This window comes from Phyllobates terribilis, unplaced genomic scaffold (genome assembly GCF_046119375.1).
Source record: "Phyllobates terribilis strain yellow unplaced genomic scaffold, ASM4611937v1 Scaffold_5__5_contigs__length_657084704, whole genome shotgun sequence".
NCBI lineage: Eukaryota > Metazoa > Chordata > Amphibia > Anura > Dendrobatidae > Phyllobates > Phyllobates terribilis.
This window is the reverse complement of record NW_027362765.1, coordinates 30,618,755-30,642,619: the sequence shown is the minus strand read 5'-3', so window position 1 is coordinate 30,642,619 and position 23,865 is coordinate 30,618,755. Positions and strand designations below refer to the sequence as shown.

At 45.0% G+C, this 23,865-nt stretch overlaps 1 protein-coding gene across 1 annotated transcript in view; it reads right to left on the bottom strand.

The window, feature by feature from the left end:
- Positions 1–7,645: 7,645 nt before the first annotated feature.
- Positions 7,646–23,865, bottom strand: part of LOC141271400 (uncharacterized) — a 139,467-nt gene continuing 123,247 nt past the window's right edge. The window contains exon 16 of the mRNA XM_073681489.1: positions 7,646–9,990. Coding sequence (XP_073537590.1) covers positions 9,257–9,990 — 734 coding nt within the window. The 3' untranslated portion in view covers positions 7,646–9,256. The remainder of the gene's footprint in view (positions 9,991–23,865) is intronic.

Sequence of the window (23,865 nt, the reverse complement as noted above, 5' to 3'; positions counted from 1 at the left end):
ACCAGGAGTGGGTGATAAATACAGAAGTGGTGACGGGTTTCTATTATACTTTTCCTCTGATTGTTCCACGCCTGGTTTTGGCTTACAAATACTGATCAAATACTGACAGTCAGTGGCAGTGGTGCGGATACAGCCACCACAAAGCCATACAGCCATACACAAAGCAGTGACTGAATCCACACTGGCACCTCCATATGTCTGAAAGAACAAAGCTGTCAGGGTAAATAAGGTTCACTTCTTGAAACAGCTAGGGATATACCAGTAAATATCACCCCTATACTCAACAGTTCATAATTATGTAAACAGCCTGAGTATACAAATAAAACTTAACTTTTAATTAAATATAATAAAATTTCATAATAAAGTGCTCATGGTGCGAGTGCTCATTATAAAATCACGATCTCACCCAGGGCTTCCAATGTCAGATGGATATAGGGTACCAGGTAGATTATCCACAATATAGGTAACAAATCAGTGTGCCCTACGTACCCTGTCGTGCCCTCCAAGTCTCCTCCTCTCACAAGAGCAGTGCCCAAGTGTGGCCTATAGATAAATTTACCCCTTAAAAAAATATAGATTCCTCCCAACGCGTTTCTGCCTCAATAGTGGGGTCTCATCAGGTGAGTAAACTCATCTAGCAAAAAAAGGGAATTATTATCCATCCTTGCTTAGAACAAACAGATGGAAGTTATAAAAAAAATGCAGTATATGCATAAGGGTTTCCTAGTGCTGCTCAGTCATAAAAGGAGATATATGAGGGAGAGGAGAGCATCATGCTTGTTTAAATACCTCTCTTAGCGTCTCCCATGTGCGTGATACTTCCCGTACTCCCCGCAGCCAGAAAGGACTGCTCCGAGATCAGAGAGCTCATAGGTGGCACCAGTCTATGATTCAGCCCACCCTCTCAGCAGCGTCTGATGTTTCCATAGTAACGTTGATGTCGGGGCCAAAGGGCGTGCAACTTCTTACACTACCCGCCCCTATGCACGCCAACTCATCATTCTTTGTTGAGAGGGGCGTATATGTGATACAGCGGATGCATCCCATAGGGGGAGCATCCTCTGCCTACTGCATTGCCTGCCCCGAATCTGAACATCCTACCTCTCCATAGTAACATCAGTCTGTGACTATTTACCAAGGGGAGCGTGTGTGTGTCAGAGTGCGGGGGTGGGGCACATGTCCCACCACTTATCTCCGTCCCACTTAAACCCTGCTGCCTCTGTACTCTAGAGGTACACCACTTGCACAGTACATGCACCAAAAGCGCTCTGCATTTTTACAACCGCGCTAATGTTACCTATCTACAAAGGCGCCCCATATATTTCATTAAAATACAAGGCTGACGTGAACCCAAACCCCGTTACCCCACTTGCCACCACTACAGGGCAGTGGGAAGAGCGGAGGCTAAGAGCCAGATTTAGCGCATCTTATGGATGTGCCATTTCTGGGACTGCTGAGGGGTGATATTAATAGCCATGGAGGGGGCTAGTATTCATGGCCCCTTCCCTGGTTATTAATATCAGTCCGCTGCTGTCTGTTTAGCCTTTTCTGGTTAGATTTTATAGAGGGACCCCACGTACCCAAACTCACCCACAGCATGTCAATTTCTTTAGCGGACGCGCTAGTCTCCGCTGAAGATTTTGACCAATTGAAGCGTCATTATATGCGGTGTACCGACAACAAAAGTACGGGATTAGAACACCGCATTTTGGATGCAACAAAAATACATTGCATCCAAAGTGCTGATGTTAGAACTCTCCTGTTAGTTTTTTTCTATCTTGCTGGTCACATGACCTTTTTTGCCTATTTAATCCTGCTCCGCCCTCCTGGCCATGCTGGACTTCATTGTAATTTCTACTCTTAAGCTAGCCAGGTGCTTTGTAACCTTTCTCAGTCAGTTTTGCTTGGTCTTCGGACCTCTATGTTCTATGTTGTTTGTTTGTCTTTTTACTGCTACAATTTCTGCTAGGAGGTGTCCATCTCTCTCCCAGTCCCTAGTTCTTGTAGGGATCCCTTCTTCACATCTATAGGTCTTCGTTCAGACTAGCCGAGGACTTTTGCGGGTCTGATCGCAGGATCAGGTTCCCCGTTACATCGTAGGGATCCAGCTTAGTTCTATTGTAGGGACAGATCTCCTGTCTTTCCTTAGTGCTTGTAGCAGATCATAACAGTAAGTCCAGCCAAAAAATTTCTCTAAGGAAAGACTTCCAGTTTCCATCATGGTGTCGGTTCAGGATTTGGCTCAACGCCTGCAGGGACTCTCTCTGGAGGTGGCCGAGCTCCAACAACACGTGAGTAGCTGTTCTGGAGCGCATTTTGTGGAGCCAAAGGTACGATTGCCTGATTTATTTTTTGGTGAACAACAAGATTTTTTTTCCTTTAAAAATGCTTGTTTGTTGTATTTTCGTTTGAGACCCAGATCCTCTGGTGATGAATCACAGCGCATAGGGTTCATAATATCACTTTTGCGCAAAGAACCTCAGGGATGGGCCTTTTCTCTCCAACCTAGTGATCCGTGCTTTAGATCAGTGGATAGTTTTTTTTCTGCTTTGGGGTTGTTGTATGATGATCCTGATCGTGTCTCATCAGCTGAGACTGAATTGAGACGTTTGAGGCAGGGATCAGGTAATGTGGAAAAGTATTGTACTCACTTCCGTCGGTGGTCTGCTCAGGTGGGGTGGAACGATTCAGCTTTGAAAAGTTTGTTTCTTGCTGGGCTAGGTGAAAGGGTTAAGGATCTGCTGATTGCTTATCCTACACCTGGAAACTTGCAGGAGGCAATGCAATTAGCTATATGGGTGGACAGGAGACTGCATGCAAGGGTTAATGAGAGTAAATCCTCTGCCATGTCAGCTCCGAGTCTTGAGAGGGTCTGTACTAACATTGGAGAGCCGATGGAGATTGGGGCGATGTAACCCCGCTCTCAGGAAAAAGACCGCAGGTTTTCTGAAGGTTTGTGCTTTTATTGCGGTGAATCTGACCATTTCATTAAGAACTGTGTGCTTCGTATGAACAAAAAAAAAAAAAAAAAGGTCAGTTACGCCCGTATAGCCTGTTTAAACACTAAGTTCTGCTACTACTGCAGCTCAGTAAGAATTAATTGAATTTCAGGTATTTGTGGATTGTGGTTCTACTCTGAATGTGATTGATGGGGGATTCTTGGAAAAACTTAAATTAAAACCCAAACCTTTGTCATCCCCTATTGCCGTGGTTTCTGTCGATGGCTCTCCCTTGAAATGTGTTACTCACAAGGTTTATGAATTTTCCCTCACTATTAATGGTATTCACCAAGAGAATTTGGATTTGGTGGTATTGAATAATTTGCCTTCTCCAGTAGTTTTGGGGTTACCCTGGTTAAAATTGCACAATCCTGTACTGGATTGGTCTACCAATGAAATTAAGTCCTGGAGCCCTAAGTGTTATGACAAGTGTTGTAACGGGCGCATTGCTGCTGTGGAAAAGGGGGAATTACCTGTACCTATTCAGGATTTTTGGAAAGTTTTTTCTGAGGAGGAGTCGCAAATTTTGCCTCCCCATAGAGACTATGATTGTACCATTGAATTTGTCCCTGGAGCGACTCTTCCTAAAAGTCGATTATTTAATCTTACTATTCCTGAGAGAAAGGCTTTGGAGGAATACATACAGACGAGCTTGGCCGCCGGTCATATCAGAGCTTCTAAGTCACCTGTGGCTGTTGGATTTTTTTTTTTGTTAAAAAAAAGGACGGCGGTTTACGTCCTTGTCTGGACTTTCGCGAGATTAATAAAATTACTGTAAGCAATCCCTACCCACTGCCATTGATTCCTGATTTGTTTAACCAGTTAGTGGGGGCCAATTGGTTCTCTAAAATTGATCTCCGGGGGGCATACAATTTGTTGCGCATGAAGGAGGGTGATGAATGGAAGACTGCTTTTAACACTCCTGTGGGTCATTTTGAGAATCTGGTTATGCCTTTTGGTCTTACCAATGCACCAGCATTTTTTCAGAATCTTATTAATGACATCCTTAGACCTTTGATCGGCAAAAATGTGGTTGTGTATTTGGATGACATTTTGATTTATTCGCCGGATCTGGAGTCTCATTGGCGGAGCATACATGAGGTATTACAGTTATTAATTGACAATTCGCTTTTTGCTAAGCTAGAGAAATGTGAGTTCGCTGTACAGAGAATTAGTTTTTTGGGCTACATTATCTCCAGCGAGGGCTTTGAGATGGACCCGGTGAAAGTTCAAGCTGTGCAGGAATGGCCTAGGCCTATTGGTTTGAAATCGATACAGAGGTTTTTGGGTTTCGCCAATTTTTACAGAAAATTCATTAAAAAAATTTCTATTATTGTTAAACCACTGACCGATCTCACCAGGAAAGGTGCTAATATGGTTCAGTGGACTACTGAGGCCATTGAAGCTTTTGTGTTTCTAAAGGAGAGGTTCAGCTCTGCCCCCATCCTTATGCAGCCTGATGTGACTAAGCCGTTTTTGGTTGAAGTTGATGCTTCTTCTGTGGGGGTCGGTGCGGTGTTGTCTCAGGAAAACAAGGATGGAGTACATCCTTGTGCCTTTTTTTCAAAAAAATTTTCTGAGACTGAACTTAATTACGATATTGGTAATCGGGAATTGATGGCTATTAAACTCGCATTTGAACACTGGCGTCATCTCTTGGAAGGTGCTGAATTTCCCATTCAGGGTTTCACTGATCATAAAAATCTGATCTATCTTGATGCTGCCAAGCGCTTGAATGCCCGTCAGGCTAGGTGGGCACTTTTTTTCTCGCGGTTTAATTTTTCCGTTACTTACATCCCGGGTACCAAGAATGTTAAAGCTGATGCTTTGTCTCGCAGCTTTTCTCCCATGGTCGGTGCTGAGGAGGAGGAGAGCATTTTACAAGAAGGTGTTGTGATTGCTGCATTGGACTCCGTTTTGGAAGATGAGATTCTTAAAGCACAGGAGAATGCCCCATCTAACACTCCCCATGGGAGGTTGTTTGTGCCTAGGACCTTTAGGAGAGATTTGTTTGTTGAGTGTCATGAGTCTTGGTTGGCAGGTCATCCAGGAATTTCTGAGACCAAGAGACTTGTGGGTCGCAGTTTTTGGTGGCCTGGATGGCAGAAGGAAGTCATTAAGTGGGTGCGTCAATGTACTGTGTGTGCTAGATCTAAGTCTTCACATACTCCTGCTGCGGGGTTGCTTTGCCCTCTGGAGGTTCCTAGTGCACCTTGGACACATCTGGCTATGGACTTTATTACTGACCTTCCCCCCTCTGAGGATTTCACGGTCATCTGGGTGGTCGTGGACCGTTTTAGCAAGATGTGTCACTTGGTTCCCTTCATCAAATTGCCCTGCGCTAAGACACTCGCTAAGGCCTTTGTCAAGGAAATTGTCAGACTCCATGGCGTTCCTACTGACATTGTTTCTGATAGGGGACCTCAGTTTGTGGCTCGTTTTTGGCGTGCCTTTTGTGACAGGTTGGGAGTTCACTTATCATTTTCATCTGGATATCATCCTGAGTCTAATGGCCAGACAGAAAGGAAGAACCAGGATGTTGAGCAGTTCTTGCGTTGTTTTGTGGCAGACAATCAAGAGGGGTGGTCTGAGTTTCTGCCACTTGCTGAATTTGCTCTTAACAACCATACATCCTCTTCTGCTGGGTGTTCGCCTTTTTTTTGTTGTTCTGGGAGACATCCGTCTTTTGGGTCATTCTCCAAATTGGTATCGGCTGTGCCTGAGGAGGAGAGTTTTTCCGGTGATTTGGAGAGAGTTTGGACGGATGTACGTGGTAATCTTCAGGAGACTAACAAAAAATGTAAGAGGTACTTTGATAGGAAACGGCAAGAGGTTTTGTTTGCTATTGGTGACATGGTTTGGTTGTCCTCTAAGAATCTGCGGTTGAGGATTCCTTCTAAAAAATTGGGTCCCAAGTTTGTAGGGCCCTTTAAGGTGCTTCAGGTAGTTAACCAATCTGCAGTTAGGTTGGAGGTTCCCACCTCCTGGAAGATTAATCCGGTGTTTCATGTTTCTCTATTGAAAAAAGCTGATGTATCTAATAGAGACGCCACTGCCACTGTTCCTTCGGTGGTGGAGGACGGGGAATATGAAGTTTCCCGCATCCTGGGTTCTAGACGGTATAGAGGGAGTTTACAGTATCTCGTCGCTTGGAAGGGTTTCGGTCCCGAGGATAACTCATGGGTGAGGGCGGATGATGGTTTTTGCTTCCAGACTTGTCAGAGCGTTTCACAAGAGGTTTCCCGATAAGCCTGGGCCTAGGGGATCCGGAAGATCCTCATAGAAGAGGGGGTACTGTTAGAACTCTCCTGTTAGGTTTTTTCTATCTTGCTGGTCACATGACCTTTTTTGCCTATTTAATCCTGCTCCGCCCTCCTGGCCATGCTGGACTTCATTGTAATTTCTACTCTTAAGCTAGCCAGGTGCTTTGTAACCTTTCTCAGTCAGTTTTGCTTGGTCTTCGGACCTCTATGTTCTATGTTGTTTGTTTGTCTTTTTACTGCTACAATTTCTGCTAGGAGGTGTCCATCTCTCTCCCAGTCCCTAGTTCTTGTAGGGATCCCTTCTTCACATCTATAGGTCTTCGTTCAGACTAGCCGAGGACTTTTGCGGGTCTGATCGCAGGATCAGGTTCCCCGTTACATCGTAGGGATCCAGCTTAGTTCTATTGTAGGGACAGATCTCCTGTCTTTCCTTAGTGCTAACTTAACAGCTGTGAGCCAGGGAACATGTTTGCAAATGGCACCTTCGTAGGCTAAAAATAGCAGCTCACAGCTGTCACATAAATTACATGAATGGAAATGCTAATGAAGATTGGGTGAATGGAATTAGCTGACACCCAGCTCTTGTGTTTGGTTATGACAAGGTGTCAATCACACCTTTTCATGACCAAACCTAATTAAAGTAAAAAGTTAAATAAACACGCAGAGTAAACACTTTATTTGAAATACAACGGACACATTATTTAATCATTTCATTTAACCAATATACTCACCCCAGTTGTGATGGTAATCCAAGGGTTTAAACAATGTCCCACCAAATAACTTTATTTAGCTCCAAAAAACATTTATTGATGTACAAAAATGCTTCAAAAAACGCAACCAAAAACGCGTCAAAACCGTGCGTTTTTTCTGCAGCATTTTTCCTGCCAAGGAGATGCAGAAATGCCCAGGAAATCTCTGCTTCAAATCCTGATTGTGCGCACATAGCCAAACTCCAGATTTTTGGACTAGAAGAGAAAGGAGGATTGGGGACATTTAATTCTAATTTCCCTTTAAAAAAAAGACATAATAAGAAAAAACCTGATTGAAAGAAAATATTGGTCTATTTTCCTACAATTTTGTCTGTTCTCTCAAATAATACAATTTAGATACAAAACCAATAGCATTTAAAATCATAGAAAATGTGTTTGAAAGACCTTGTGTGGAGGTAAAGAGCCGAGGCTGAAGAGGCTTCATCTCCAAAAGTCTACAAAAGACAGAGGATTGGCAACTCCGAATTTCCTTGTCTATTTCATGGTCTCTGGAGCTTGGAAGCTTATGAATCAGCAGGTTTGGAAGAAATGGGCGACATATCAGGTTCCATGCCTTGGTTTAAAGGGAATCAGTTCCCAATGATGGTTAAAAAACTACTAAACTTAGCAGGGAAAGGGATTTAATAAATGGATCTCATCAGATGTTCCCACAAAGAAGGAATAGATCGTAGATGTAACTAGTAATGTGTAATATGAACATGTTTATTATTGTAGTGTAGAGAAGTTACAGACTATGTTCAGACATGGAAATTGTGTACTGAAAGTAAGTGTAATGAATGGCAGATCACTAAGAATAGGATGAAGAATAGGGATGAGGACATTTTTTCTAAGGGTGGGAGTAAGGGTTACCATGTTTGTCCATATAGTGTGTGTATGTATATATATATATATATATATATATATATATATATATATAATTACATACACAGAGGTCTACTACATATAGACATTTGTATACATACACAGCTTTACTTTACTACATGTGCACATTTGCATACAAAAACACTGTGTATACATTAGTCCATTTTGCAGTTCCTTCCAGGTCACATGAAAGGTCCTGGAGCTAGTCAAATGGAAGGTTCTTCAGCTGATCACTCAAGAGGAGCAGCCTCTGTGGAGGTCTCGGTATCTTCCTCTCCTGCTCTGCTCTGATCACATAGATCAGTGTGGGGCAAGAGGAGAAAGCAGTTCTCTCAGTGATCGGGAAGGACACTGTCTTAGCATTCTGCTCCGTCACAGGAAGCTGCCTCCACGCTATAAGAGGCAATCACTTATTAGAAAGAATGTTTCGTGTTAAAAGTGCATCTAGTAGTCCAAAAAATACAGTAAATTGTAAAATAATTTCCCTTTCTTGTTTAATTATGCAACTGTTATATGTTTTTTGTACAATTTGTCAATAAAATATATAGTTTTCCCCATGTGCGTTTTCGTTGATGTTGAACAAACTATGTTTTCTAGTAATTCATTTTTCACATTCTAGGTATGATAATGGCTTCTCCCCATGTGGGATTTTAGATGTTTAATAAAATAGAATTATTGTTCAAAACATTTCCCACATTCTTAATATGAACATTGCTTCTCCCTTGTGTGAATTCTCAGATGTCTATAAAGCTTTGATTTATCTGCCCAACATTTCCCACATTCTGAACATGAATATGGCTTCTAGTCTGTGTGAGTTCTCTGGTGTATAACAAGGTGTGATTTCCATGCAAAACATATTCCACATTCTGAACATGAATATGGATTCTACCCTGTGTGACATTTTGACACCCCAGGTGTGGGAAAGACTAATCCAACCCAGAGGGAAAAGGGAAAGGGAGCCCAGACATTAGTCAAAGGGGGAAGTGGAGACCTCCTAGTCTGGTCTATCGTCCCTATATTGCCTCTTCAGCAATCGCCTCACGCGTGCTTCGCCCTGACTTTCCCTAGCGTATGGCTACGGCAAGGTATGGGAGGAGATGAGCATTATTTAACTTCCACTAAACTCTATAGACAACAAAGGTAGACAAAACAGGAGAAAATGGCTTAGCTTTAGATGAACTCCAAAAATGCACACGACCTCAAGCTCCAGAGAGGACGAAGTACTGCTCCTGCTAAGCCTCACAAGTAGAAATTAATATAGTCAGCAACTCCCTCTCAGACACACCAGGTATTTATACACCAAGGCCAGAGAGCTAATTACCCAGAGGGAGGTGGCCACTAGGTCCTAAAGATAGCCTCTCATCTAAGAAGCTGTCTGCAATGCCAAACGTAGAGACCTCCTGCAACCAACGGCAGGGCAACTCTCTGTCACTTCTGACATACCCGTGACACATCTCTTGTGTTTAAGAAGTTGTGAACTATGTCCATAAGATTTTCCACATTGTGAACATGAAAACAGCTTCTTCCCTGTGTGAGTTCTCTGATGTTTAACAAGGTGTGAACTCTGTCCATAGCATTTCCCACATTCTGAACATGAATATGGCTTCTGTCCGGTGTGAGTTCTCTGGTGACTAACAAGATAAGATTTCCATTTATAACATTTCCCACACTCTGAACATGAATATGGCTTCTCCACTGTGTGAGTTCTCTGGTGACTAACAAGATAAGATTTCAAGCTAAAACATTTCCCACATTCTGAACATGAATATGGCTTCTCCTCTGTGTGAGTTCTCTGGTGAATAGCAAGATAAGATTTCAAGCTAAAACATTTCCCACATTCTGAACATGAATATGGCTTATCCTCTGTATGAATTCTCTGGTGAAAAGCAAGATAACATTTCACTTTAAAACATTTCCCACATGCTGAACATGAATATGGCTTACCCTCTGTATGAATTCTCTCATGCCTAACAAGGTCTGATTTCTGGTTAAAATATCTCCCACATTTGGAACAAGAAAATGTTTTCTCCTCTGTGTGATTTTTTTGATGTTTAACAAAAAATGTTTTGAGGGGAAAACTATTTCCATATTGTGAATGTGTAATTGGTTTCTTTGCTTTAACAGCAGTTCGTTTTTCAATGCCTCTTTTCTGACTTTTATTTTTCTTAGTAGTCTTAGTAGTCTTTGATGAATCAGAAGATAGGACCTGTTTCAAAGAAATAGATGATACATCTTTGCTGTGACGGGATGATGGTATATCTGGAGTAATGGCATTCACTTCAATTGTATCCCGTGTGATCTCAAGGTCATCTGATTTAACAATTGAAGATGTCAATTGTCCCTCTGATCTCCTGGTACAGTCATCTGCCAAGAATAAAACCAATTATTATTTTTGAATAAAGTATCCTTGAAATTTTTATTTTTGAACAATTCTACTCAAAATGTTTACAGAAATGGGAAGGTATGTGGCAAAATTGAATTATTCACTAAGACATTGGCAGCATGAACTAGTGGAACATTATGTTCAACTGTTTGTTTATTCTGCCTCCCAAATATTGGAATAAAAGGCCACCAAAAAATGTTATGTAGGCAAAAATTACACCAATAAAAACTTCTACTCATCTCGCTAAAAACAAGCTCCCACTCAGGTGTCAAAATAGTCACTACTCCTATAGATTAATTTCCTGATGGTTAGAATTTACAAAATGGAGACACTTTCTAGTTTTCTGCCATTCTGCAACATTGGGGCTTCCACAAATGGTATATCACTTCTCCTCTGGGAGATGGAATGCCGAAATCATTCATTCCGTGGGCAGCGTTGGTGAAAAAGGAGACATTGGAACCAGAAGCTCTGGGTGGCTAAGATTAGGGTAGTCTGGGACCTCTAGTATCACCCAGTCTGGCAGTAAAGCAGTGTGTGCAGTACAGCTGGAGTAATCAGCTCTTTGCTTCAGGTAATTGGAAAGCACCACACCCTACTAAAGCTCAAAGCACATTGCCGGAAGCTGCCAGATACAGCTTTGTTTTCCCCATGTTCAGTCTTCTGTGCTCAGCTCCCGGTTTGCATATTTTTTCCTGTGATCCTTGCCCCTTTACTGACTACTCTTGTGTCTTCTGATCGTGTATTTTCTCTGCCCTCCTGGTTCTATTTAAAGAAGTTGTCCACCACTATTTAAAATGCCCCCCAATGTATTTAAACTGGGCAGATAAGTTTTCTTGGAAATACCTTTAGTTGTCTTTAATGCCTGTGAGCGGCGCTATTACTGTCCGCTCACAAGCATCACATAACCCTCGGCTGCAGCCGGCTCTGGAATCCGTATATGTCACGTCAAGTCAGGCGTGACAAAGTGACACGCTCCCCGGTGATTGATGGGCTGTGGGCGGGGTTTCCCCCGTGCGCCACAGCCCAGCATCCACCGCACGCTTTCCCTTTCTTGCACTAATTCTTCCAGCCCATCAATCACCGGGGAGCGTGTCACTGAGTCATGCCCAGCTGCAGCCGGAACGTGACGTGACATCAGCGGATGCCAGAGCCGGCTGCAGCCGGGGGTCACGTGATGCCTGTGAGGACTATGGGGAGTGCATTATACTGTTTGGAGGACTATGGGGAGTGCATTATACTGTATCGAGAACTACGGGGAGTGCATTATACTATATGGAGGACTATGGGGGTGCATTATGTTACATGGATGACTATGGGGTGCATTATATTATATGGAAAACTATGAAGTGCATCATACTATATGGAGAGCTGTGTGGGGGTCACAGTTGGGGAATCATACTGTGTTGGGGTCACTATACTTTGCCGGGGGAGTTGAGGTGGGGTATAGTTGGGTCATTATACTGTGCATGTGGAGGGTACTGTGTAAGAATTCACTGTGGTGGTACCAGACTATGTTTGTGGGGCACTTTTGTTGGCATCATACTTGTTGGGAGCAATGAAAGGGGAATGTAGGTCTTCAGTAGGAGGAAAATTACTTTGTAAAGGCTGCAAAGTTGTGAGATATGCTCTTCTGTAACCCCTCTAAATATTAATTTGTTTGGGGTTTGGGGAGGGGGCAATTAGAACTTCTGCTATGGGTCCCTATGATTTCTTTGTACGCCCCTGAGTATGTGTCTTGGATGCTCTTGGCAATGTAAACTAGTGACCAATATTTTCTGTCAGATGAGTTTCCTAAACAAATATGATACATTTAAAGAAAACTTTTTAAACAGGGCAAAGCTGAGGTGTCTTAAATTTAGTTCTCAGGCATTTGGCAGAGACATTGGAGACCTTTTTTTAACCCCTTCGGCCCCCAACCTCTTTCACCCTGCTCACCACGCCAATTTTTTCAATTCTGACCAGTGTCATTTTATGAGATTATAACTCGGGAACACTTCAACATATCCCAGTAATTCTGAGATCATGACACGTTCTAATTCATGTTAGTGGTAAATTATGGTGGATATGATTTGCATTTATTTATGAAAACATCGAATATTTGTCAAAAAATGTGAGAATGTTGCAACTTTCAAACTTTGAATTTTTATGCCCTTAAACCAGAGCTATATCATATAAAATAGCTAATAAATAACATTTACCACATTTATGAAAAAAAATTTCTGTTAGGAAGTTAGAAGGGTGAAGAGTTAATCAGCAATTTCTAAAATTTCCAACAATAGCAGTTCCTCTCTGCTCTGCCTTGTCCTCCGCTCCGGCAGTTTCGCTTTACTCTGCTTGTCTACCGCATCTGCGGCTCTGTACCTGTCTCCCAGTCTGTACTGGACCCTATCCAGCCTGCACTCCAACCTGCTAGTACCTCCCTGTCTGCACTCCAGCCGTGCTTGCCAGTATCTCTCTGTCTGCATACCAGCCGTGCTTGCCAGTGCCCACCTGTCTGCATACCAGCCGTGCTTGACAGTGCCCACCTGTCTGCATACCAGCCGTACTTGCCAGTACCTACCTGTCTGCATACCAGCCGTACTTGCCAATACCCACCTGCTTGTATGCCAGTCTAACCTGCCTGTTCCTGCATTCCCCGGTGTGGGTCAACAACTGTGACCGGGGTCTGACCTGGAGTCGCACCTGGTCCCTCTGCTCGGTTCCTCCTTGGTCCACGGAGTCGACTAAGCCGCCGTGCGACCTTGGTCGGATCGGGTTGATACTTAGTTATGCCCCTCCAGGCACTCCTCGGTTCATGGGACAGTGGGATCACTAATCACGCTCACGCCAGTCAGTCCGGGCGCGAGTGTAACAGTTTGCTCAGGCCATGGTTCCCGTTGAGCCCCACGGCCTTTCGCTCTCAGAGACATTTTGAATCCTTGTCTGGCGAATACGTGCACCAAGAAATAAATTTTTCTCAAGCTATGGCCCAGGCGATTTACGCACCAGCCCAAATGGATCTATCAGCACTCGTTCCTGCGGATCCACCACGGTACTATGGGGATCCAAAACAAAGCCGTGCATTTGTGGAGCAATGCATGCTGCATTTCAAGTTCTATGCTCACTATTTTCCTACTGATAGGGTTAAAATAGCATTCATGATGTCCTATCTAGCAGGTGATGCCTTGAAATGGATCACCCCCCTATGGGAAGCATGGGATCCTATCATCTTTGACCTGCAGGCCTTCCTGGTGGCCTTTCTAATGGTCTTCGATGACCCTAATCCTGAAGCCTCTGCTAAAGCTTCTCTTCCCAATATCCTTGAGCAGCCCCGATGGGTAATGTGTGTAGGTAGCCTACCAGTCCTCCAGCCCGAGAGACTGCTGCCCACCCAGAATCCACACAGGATGACTATGCTCCACAGAATACTTCTCTTCCCAACCTCAAGAGGCAGTCCAGACTTGCAAGGCGTAGAGGTAAACCGTCACGCCAGGTTCTGTCCTCCCAAAGACCTCCTGTTCCCCAGCCTGTAGAGGCAGCTTTCCGCACAGAATCCATGAAGGATGACTATGTTCTTCAGGCAAAGCAGAAGCCAGAACTCAGTCACAAAATCGGATTGCGGTCCCGCTGCGGTGGTTTGGGACCCCCTGACGGTCTTTGTCCAGCGAAGGTTGGAGAATCCGAAGACATTAGGCCTATAGGAGAGGCTGCCCTTGGCGTTAGTGTTTCCTCTCCACAGATGACCATGACTGTCTCCGTGGCAAGTGAAGGCCTCGGATTAACTTGAAGTTTCGGGCTTAAAGCCTTGAAGAGTCAGTGTCTGATTTCCGTCCGACAACTCTAGAAGCCGGTTTGGGCATTGTCAGCAGAGGGACGAGCCCTACTCAGAAACAGTCAAAATATGTCTGTACAAATTAAGCTCCAGATTGGAGCATTACATATGAAGAAGTTCACATTCCAGGTGCTGACTGGCTTACCCACAGGTCGTCCAGAGCCGAGAGATCTAGTGCCCGCTCAGGTCTGGAGATCCTGTATAGTGTATCCTGGGGGACTGCTAAGGTACAAGGGGTGTCCAGTCCCCATATCTTCAGGACAGTCAGCCATTTCTTCTTCTTCTTCACCAGATCTGCTAGTCGCTGACTCGCTGTCCGCTGAAGTCTCCGAAGGAAGAGAAGCGGAGGCGATGTCCCCACACAGTCTCGACGATTGTACCAATGATCTGGCTTCAGGTACCGTCCCGCCTTACAGACATGTCATCTCTGAAACCAGTCTGAAGATGGTCCTAAAAAAAGGACCCTCCGTCTCTAATAAATCTGGTCCTACGTCCATCAAGGCGGTGTTTACCCCTGAGTCTCTGCACCCCTCCAACCAGGCGGAGGACCTCCAGTTGTCTCCTGAATCCTCCGGGGTGCTACCTGATAACAAAGGGAGAGAGACTTTCCTACATCCTGTACCTGTTACTTCGCCCACTTCATCCAGTAAGCCTGGCAAAGTGTACTTCGAAGCAGTGATTACCCCCGAGTCTCTGCACCCCTCCAACCAGGCGGAGGACCTCCTCTTGTCTTCTGAATCCTCCGGGGTGCTACCTGATAACAAATGGAGAGAGACTTTCCTACACCCTGTACCTGGTACTTCGCCCACTTCATCCAGTAAGCCTGGCAAAGTGTACTTCGAAGCAGTGATTACCCCCGAGTCTCTGCACCCCTCCAACCAGGCGGAGGACCTCCAGTTGTCTCCTGAATCCACCAGGGTGCTACCTGATAACAAATGGAGAGAGACCTTTCTGTGTGCTGTTCCTGGTACTTCACCCACTTCATCTGTTGCTGAGGATGGCTTGATAGGAGGAAGCATACTAGTCACGAAGATGATGAGACCAGTTTCATTTCCTCTAGTGGACAGAAGAGGTAATCCTCTTGAAGAGAAGGATTGGCCTCCAAATTCTCTGCAGAAGACCGCTGCAGGCTTGAAGAAGAGGGGACGTAAAGGGAGGGGGTACTGTAACATCCCTGGCGGCGTGCTTGCATAGTGCACCACCTCCCACTATGCAAGACCGCAATCTTATCTGTCAGTCCAGCCAGCAAACCTTGCTCCAGTTCATGCTGTGTGCATGTCTCTTGTCTGATTGCTTAGGGCGGCGGCCCTGTTACTTCCTGATTCTCTAATAGCTGCTGTGGGCACGCTCTTAATGCGTCCCCAGCCTATTGCTATGAGTCACTGGATATTTAAACCCCCTCCACCCAGAAGGAGGGACATGAGCAACACCTTCACTCAGTTAGTCCTTGCTACTGAATTGCCAGGTCCTGTCCTGTTTCTAGTCTGTTTCCGCCACTCTGGGGGCTGCATACCCAGACCTGTTATCTCTGACTTCTAGTCTGTTTCCGCCACTCTGGGGGCTGTATACCCAGGCTCGTTCTTGTATCTCATTGCAGTAGCAGTTCCTGTCTGAAGTGCATCCTAGCCTGTTAACTGTTTGTCTCTATGTCCGTACCTTCCCTTTTCCTGCAGTATCTGAACCTGCACCTAACTCCAACTCGTTGTCTCTGTACTTCTGTTTGTGAGTTTTGTGTCCACTCGCTACTTCATAGGAAGTACCTTGTGTGTATCTGGTTATGCTTGTCCCTTTTCCCTTCCTCCGTATTTTCCTCCTGTGTTCTAGCCTTCTTCCTGTATTTTCCAGTCTGTTCCATGTGAACAGAGCCCTGTCCTCTCTGCCTCGTCCACCGCACCTGTGGTTTCGCTCCGCTCTGCCTTACCCACCGCTCCGGCGGTTTCTCTCTGCTCTGACTTGCCCACCACTCCGGCGGCTTCCCTCTGCTCTGCCTTACCCACCGCTCTGGCGGCTTCTCTCTGCTCTGACTTGCCCACCGCTCCGGCGGCTTCTCTCTGCTCTGCCTTGTTCACCGCACCAGCAGTTTCTCTCTGCTCTGCTTTGCCCACCGCTCCGGCGGTTCTGTTCTGCCCAGTCCGGGCACGAGCGTAACACCAGGTTTTAGAATTAGTACAATTGTGGCCTCTCTCACGCACATAGTTAGTGATCCTCCTCCCTCTGCATCTTTAATTACATGTAACAAACGAGGTATCAATAGTGAGGCATACATTTTAAAGACCTCTTCCGGCAATCCGTCTACTCCAGGGTCCTTTTCATTTTGTTTTGACTTAACGCCTCCTCCAGTTCCTCTAACAATATATCCCCAACCAAGTTCCTTCTGTCTTCATCATTCAGTCTAGAAAGGGGTATATCCACAAGGAATTCCACAATCTTCTCTATCCCAGGGATAGATTTCGGGGAGTATAGTTTAGTATAGTAAATACATAAAGCCTTTAAGATGTCTTAATTTTGCTTAACCACTTCTCAACTATCTAAAGTCAAACTAGCAATTTGTGAGGTGACTCCCTGAGCCCTAATAATTGTAACCAAAAGATGTCCCGCACTCTCCTCCTCCATGAAGAATCTCTGTTTAATAAAAAAACATTTATTAGAGGCTAGTGACATCAGATGCTCTTTAAGTACTGACTGTGTTCTCTCAAGATCAACCCTTGCCTCCTCAGTGGGATCAATCAGTAGTTTACTTTCCGCATCTGCAAGACCCGCACCAAACTATTCATAAGCTCTCTAGTTTTTGTTTTTCTCATGCAAATTTCTATAATATATAGTTAGCGAACAAGTGCCTTCATAGCTTCCCAGACTATATGGCTAGGCGCAGTATCATCATTTATGTTAAAATATTCAAGAATACTCGTATGAAGGGAGCCTTCTATCAATTGGATCTAGAAGAGATTTAGACGCCAGGGAGTTCTACTAAGGTGATCCAGACTGCCCAGCGAAAGGCGGATCTGGAGAGGGGAGTGGCCTGACACACTTCAGGGCAGATAAGCAGCCGAGTGTATATATGGAAGTACCAATGAGTTCCCGATAGCCAAATCAATTCTAGATAGTGATGGGAACTGGAATAACATGAGAATTGTCGTACTCCAGGATTTTTTATACGCCATACATCCACATAACCTATTTCCTCCATTAATCTAGTGAGGGAAGTGGGCTGGACACTCTCAGGGATTGTCCAGCGTTAAATAGGTCCAGCAAGATAGTAAGAGAAACATGCCCATATCATGATTCTTGCACCACCATGCTTGACTGTCTTCAGAGTGTACTGTGGCTTGAATGGAGAGTTTGGGGGTCATCTGACAAACTGTCTGCGGCCCTTGGACCCAAAAAGAACAATTTTACTTTCATCAGTCCACAAAAAATGTCTCCATTTTTCTTTAGGCCAGTTGATACGTTCTTTGGCAAATTGTATCCTCTTCAGTACATGTCTTTTTTTAACAGTGGGACTTTGCAGTGACTTCTTGCTAAGAGATTAGCTTCACACAGGCGTCTTCTAACTGTCACAGTATTCACAGTTAAATTGAGACTGTCTGTGATCATCCTGGAGCTGATCATTGGCTGAGCCTTTGCCATTCTGGCTATTTTTCATTTTCTTCCACGTCTCTCTGGTTTTGCTTTACATTTTAAAGCATTGGAGATCATTTTAGTTGAACAGCTTATCATTGTCTGCACTTCTTTAAAAAGTTGCTTGGAGAGGGTAAAACTTATAATCAAAGTACGCTGTTCTTCTGAACAATGTCTCGAACAACCAATATTTCTCAAGCTTTCAAGGAGAAATGCATGTACAATATGTGATGGCTTCACCCTTAAATAAAGGCCACCTGATTCACACCTGTTTCTTCACAAAATGATTGACCTCACTAATTGAAATCCACACTGCTATTATTTTGAACACACCCCATTTCAATTAATTATTAGAGAGGAGCGTTGTTCGACGAACTGTTCGCCAATCTCAAATTCGAGCTGTTTTGGGCGGTGTTCGAGCCGTTCGGCGAACACGAACGATTTGAGAAAAATTCGGCTGTTCGAGGTTATGTTCGATAACTGTTCGTGCACCAAAATCATAACTGGATTTTTTCTCAGTAATGATGAAAATTAATGTTAATACGCAGTTTGAGTGTACAGCGGGGTGGGGGGAGGGGCAGGGGATGGATCTCTGCAGGAATAATGAAGATCTCCATTTTTTTTTCTCTTTCCCGCATTTACAGTGGGGAGGTGCAATCTGTCAGCCTATCAGCAGCGCACACACGGAGCAAAGTGCTTTTTTTCACACAAGCAAGGGCATGTGTCATTGGCAGTGTATGTCACATGTCCTTGCCCTATAAGACCAAGCCATTTTCCCCGTCGCCACCATTTTCTCACTGCTGCAGCTGCGTGTTAGACGGCACCGCTGTTGCTGTGTGCGCTATACCTTGTTAATTTCAAGCCAATTTTCGCACAAATCTACAGATAGCTTGGGAGTAGGGAATAGTTGTGATTGCAGTCCTTTTAAGGACTAGGTTACAGCATTTCCTACGACTTTTATCAGGCAGGTCTGTGCTCTTAAATAGATAGATTGTGGGAGTAAAGACTAATTGTAATTGCAGTCCTTTTCAGGACTAGGTTACATCAGTTCCTATCAGTTTTTGCCAGGCAGGTCTGTGCCAGTGCTGTGCAAGTTTTTTTCACAGCATTTGGCTGAATCTAGCAAAGCTAATCCTTTTTGGCCTATTGCAGAGTGTGTTAGTCAGTGGAGTAGCCTATCTGTGTTGCAAGATATACCACCTGTGTATAGAATACCAATTTTTTTACTGCACCTAGTGAAGTAAAATCTTTTGGGCATAGCATCATTTTATTAGTCCATCTATACTGACCTCCATCAGGTTGCAAATTAAAAATAATTTATATCTGCATCTAGCTCTGAAAAAATATTTGGCCTTCTAGCAGTGTGTGGGACTTTCTCTATTAGTCCATCTATACTGACCTCCATCAGGTTGCAAATTAAAAATAATTTTTTGTCTGCATCTAGCTCTGAAAAAATATTTGGCCTTCTAGCAGTGTGTGGGACTTTCTCTATTAGTCCATCTATACTGACCTCCATCAGGTTGCAAACTGAATATATTTTTTTCTGCATCTAGCTCTGAAAAAATATTTGGCCTTCTAGCAGTGTGTGGGACTTTCTCTATTAGTCCATCTATACTGACCTCCATCAGGTTGCAAACTGAATATATTTTTTTTCTGCATCTACCTCTGAAAAAATATTTGGGCTTCTAGCTGTGTGTAGGACTTGTTCTATTAGTCCATCTATACTGACCTCCATCAGGTTGCAAACTGAATACAATTTTTTTCTGCATCTACCTCTGAAAAAATATTTGGGCTTCTAGCTGTATGTGGGACTTGTTCTATTAGTCCATCTATACTGACCTCCATCAGGTTGCAAATTGAATATAATTTTTTTCTGCATCTAACCCAGCCAATAGTTTTGGCCTAATACCACAGTTTGGCCACTCAGCTCTGCTCGGTTCCCATCCATTGTTTTTTTGTGCAAACAACTCCAGAGTTGTGAATTAGTTAACCACCAAAATGAGTGGAAAAAGGCCTGCTGCTGGTGGAAAGGGGAATAGGCGTGTTGGGAAGGGGAAAAAAGGTTGTGTCCATGGGGTAGGTGTTAAAGCAACAGTAACATCTGCAGAAGAAAGACCATCTTCCAGCCAAACTAAAATGTCTACTTCTTTTAGCGGACAATGTGATAAGATCCCTTTCTTACGGCCACGCCAATCGCTACAAATTCCAGATGAGGCACAAAAACAGCAGGTGCTTCAACGGATATCAAGTGCTCCTTTAAGTGGGCTCTCCTCCACATCAACTTCAACATCACAAATACTCCAGTCCTCAAAGGTGTCACCCCAATCGCACTTGCTTCCTCACAGCTCCCAAATCTCCAGCTGCCCGTCTGAGTATGAGGTAGAACAGATGGTTGAGTCTGCAGAGCTGTTTACTCATACTATAGCCTGGGAATCAGAGGTCGACTCCAGCGCTTCTGTGAATCCAGACGAGGAAATGATCTGCACTGATGCCCAGAATCTTTATGAGTTGGATCCAGGACCAGACGCAGAAGGTTCTGACCATAATGTAGACCCTCATTCCCAAACTGTAACTTCTGTTGGTGGAGACAATGAGGAAGACGATGATGAGACTCAAATACCTGATTGGAGCGACAACTTTAGTTTTTTGTCAGGGCAGGAACAGGTTGGCTCTGAGGACGACGGGTGTGATAACGCACAGGGTGATGATGATGAGGTTGGAGATCCCACTTACTGTCAACCCACAGTCAGCCAAGAGATGAGGTCAGCAGAGGAGGTGGAGGAAGATGCTAGTGACGACGAGGTCAGGTTGCGCCTTCCTGGACAGAGACCTAGTACTGGAAGCACGTCAACAACTGCATCCTCAAACACAACTCTGCCTCTCACCACAAGTCGTGGTGGCTCTTCAGGTCGCATGGGTGCTAAGACTTGCATAGCCTGGGCATTTTTTCAGATCGATAAAGATGACCCAACTCGTGTTATCTGTAACATTTGTCAGCAAAAGCTAAGTAGAGGCCAAAAAATACATAGTTTGAGTACTTCATGCATGAACCGGCACATGGACATGAAGCATAATGTGCAGTGGGAAGCTCAGTGTGCTACAATGCGGCCTAGCCGGCCGGGCCAACCACCGTCTACCATATCTTGTGCATCCGCGGCCTCTTCATCCTCTGTGACTGGGGGGGCAGCAGTCACACCTGTTTTGGGGCGCAGACCTGCCACCTCTTTACCCGCAACAGCCAGCGTGATTGGCAGGTCATCATTTTCTTTGGAGGTGGTAACACCAGCTGGTGTTGAGCGCTGTCCGACATCGATAGCACCACCTTTGGATCAAGGCAACCTAACATGTCCGCCTGCATCTTCCTCACAGACTGGCAGTTTGCCGGGGACACCCTTATCAACCCCGTCTAAGCACAATAGCCAGCCATCGGTCCCTCAGATGTGGACAAGTAAAAGACCATTTCCTCCTAGCCATGAGAAAGCTAAGAGGTTGAATTTCACCATCTGCAAGCTCTTGGCTACAAAAATGCTGCCTTTCCGCCTGGTGGACACAGACCTTATGTCCGTCGCAGTGCCCCAGTACCAGATGCCCAGTCGGCACTACTTCTCAAAGAAAGGTGTGCCTGCGCTCCACCAGCATGTCGCACACAACATCACCGCTTCTTTGAGAAACTCTGTGTGTGACAGGGTGCATTTCACCACAGACACTTGGACGAGTAGGCATGGACAGGGGCGTTACATGTCGCTGACTGGGCACTGGGTAACTATGGTGACAGCAGGACAAGGGGCTGCTGTCCAAGTCTTGCCGTCCCCACGAGTTGTGCGTCAATCCTCTTTATGTCAAAGTTCCTCCACTGCTTCTGCCTCCTCAACCTCCTCTCCGTCTTCCACCTGCACCCAAAGCCTGTCTGGTCATGCCACAAGCTTTCTAACTGCGCAGAAGGGATCCTGCACACCTCCTTACTATGCTGGCAGTAGGGATCAACGTCATCAGGCGGTTTTTACTTTGAAATGTCTGGGAAATGTGAGTCACACAGCTGAGGAGTTGTGGTCAGCTCTGGAGAACCAATTTCATGAATGGCTGTCTCCACTGGACCTGAAACCAGGGAAGCCCGTGTGCGACAATGCTGCAAACCTGGGTGCGGCCCTTCGCCGGGGCAATGTCACACACGTGCCTTGTATGGCTCACGTGATGAACCTGGTTGTCCAGCAATTTTTAGCCCACTATACCAGACTAGATGGCCTTCTGCAGAGGGCACGGTCGCTGTGTGCTCACTTCCGCCGTTCGCATCCCGCAGCTCAGCGACTTACATCTCTACAGAAGTCATTGGGCCTGCCACTTCACCGGCTAAAATGCGATGTGCCTACCCGGTGGAATTCAACTCTGCACATGTTGCAGCGACTGTGGCAGCACCGACAAGCCCTGGTGCAATACGTTCTGACGTATAGCCTGGGCCAACGAGATCCAGAGGTGGGGCAAATCACGCTGGAGGAGTGGTCTCAGATCAGGGACCTATGCACCCTTCTGCACAGTTTTGAAATGGCGACGAAGATGTTTAGTGCTGACTATGCCATTATCAGCATGACTATTCGGTGATTTACATGCTGGAGCACATGTTAAACAGAATTCGGAGTCAGGTGGTTGCACAAGAGGAGGTGGAGGAAGTAGAGGAGGAGGAGTTGTATGCGGAAGGGCTAACATCTGCAAGGTCCAGACGGTCGGCAGCACCAAGGCGGCAGGCATGTGAGGGTGGGGGAGATGGTTTTACCAGGGCGCATGGCAGCAGCCAAACTAGTGAGGAAGGTGCAGGAGCCCAGGAAGAAGTGGAGGACGAACTGATGGAAGACTCATCAGATGAGGGAGACCTTGATCACATTTCTGTTGTGCGAGGTTGGGGGGAGAGGACAGAGGAAGGAAGCAACACACATGAGTGCCTTCTTGCTGCACTACCTGCAACATGACCCTCGAATTGTGAGAATTAGAAATAATCCTGACTACTGGGTTGCCACACTGTTAGATCCCCGGTACAAAAGTTAATTTGCAGAAATTATTCCTGCCATAGAAAGGGATGCACGCATGCAGGAGTATCAGCAGAGACTGTTGCAAAATCTTACATGTGCTTTTCCACAAAACACCAGTGGTGCACGTAGTGAATCTCACAGTTCCAACTTGCCAACCGTGGGACCGTCGAGTGTTCAGCACTCAAACCGTAACAGAACAACAGTATCTGCTGGTAACATCAATTTTGCGGAATCATTTCACCACTTTTTTAGCCCATCCTTTGCAAGGCCACAGGACACAAGAAGTCTGACACATAGTCAACGCCTAGAGACGATGGTACAGGAGTATCTCCAAGTAAACATTGAAGCCATGACTGTGTCACTGGACCCTTGCTCTTTTTGGGCTTCCAATCTGGATAAATGGCCGGAGCTAGCCACTTACGCCTTGGAGATCTTGTCATGCCCCGCAGCCAGCGTTCTGTCTGAACGTGTGTTCAGCGCTGCTGGTGGTGTGCTGACAGATAAGCGCATGCGGCTCTCCACTGATAATGTAGACAGACTCACGTTCATAAAGATGAACAAATCATGGATCCGAAACGACTTTTCTACCCCTGTGTCATCCTGGGGAGAGTAAAAGCTTAATGATTGGTTAAAATCACCCTACCAACTGTTTTAAGCTTTTAAATTACTAATCATGTTTATCTGTATCTTGGCTGGAAAATAATTTGGGCTTTGTAGCAGTGTGCAGCACTGATCCTATTAGGTCATCTATACTAAGCTCCACCAGATTTAAAATTAATAATAATTTTTAGCTGCATCTAGCCCGGAAAATAATTTTGGGGCTCCGAGATGCGCAAGACACATAAGTGCCTTCTTGCTGCACTACCTGCAACATGACCCTCATATTGTCAGAATTCGAAGTAATCATGACTACTGGGTTGCCACACTCTTAGATCCCCCAAACTTTTCGATCAACCTTTTCATTTTAATAAAGACCAAAACAATGGTCATTTTTGAAATTATAAGCATTAGCAGGTTATTAGAAACTGAAATCAAACAGTTTTCAACTCAAAACTTTATTCTAGGTGATGTTACATTTTCACATAGGACCCCTTGTTCGAAAGGAGCTTCTGAACTCTCTCGTCCATTGAATTTGTCAG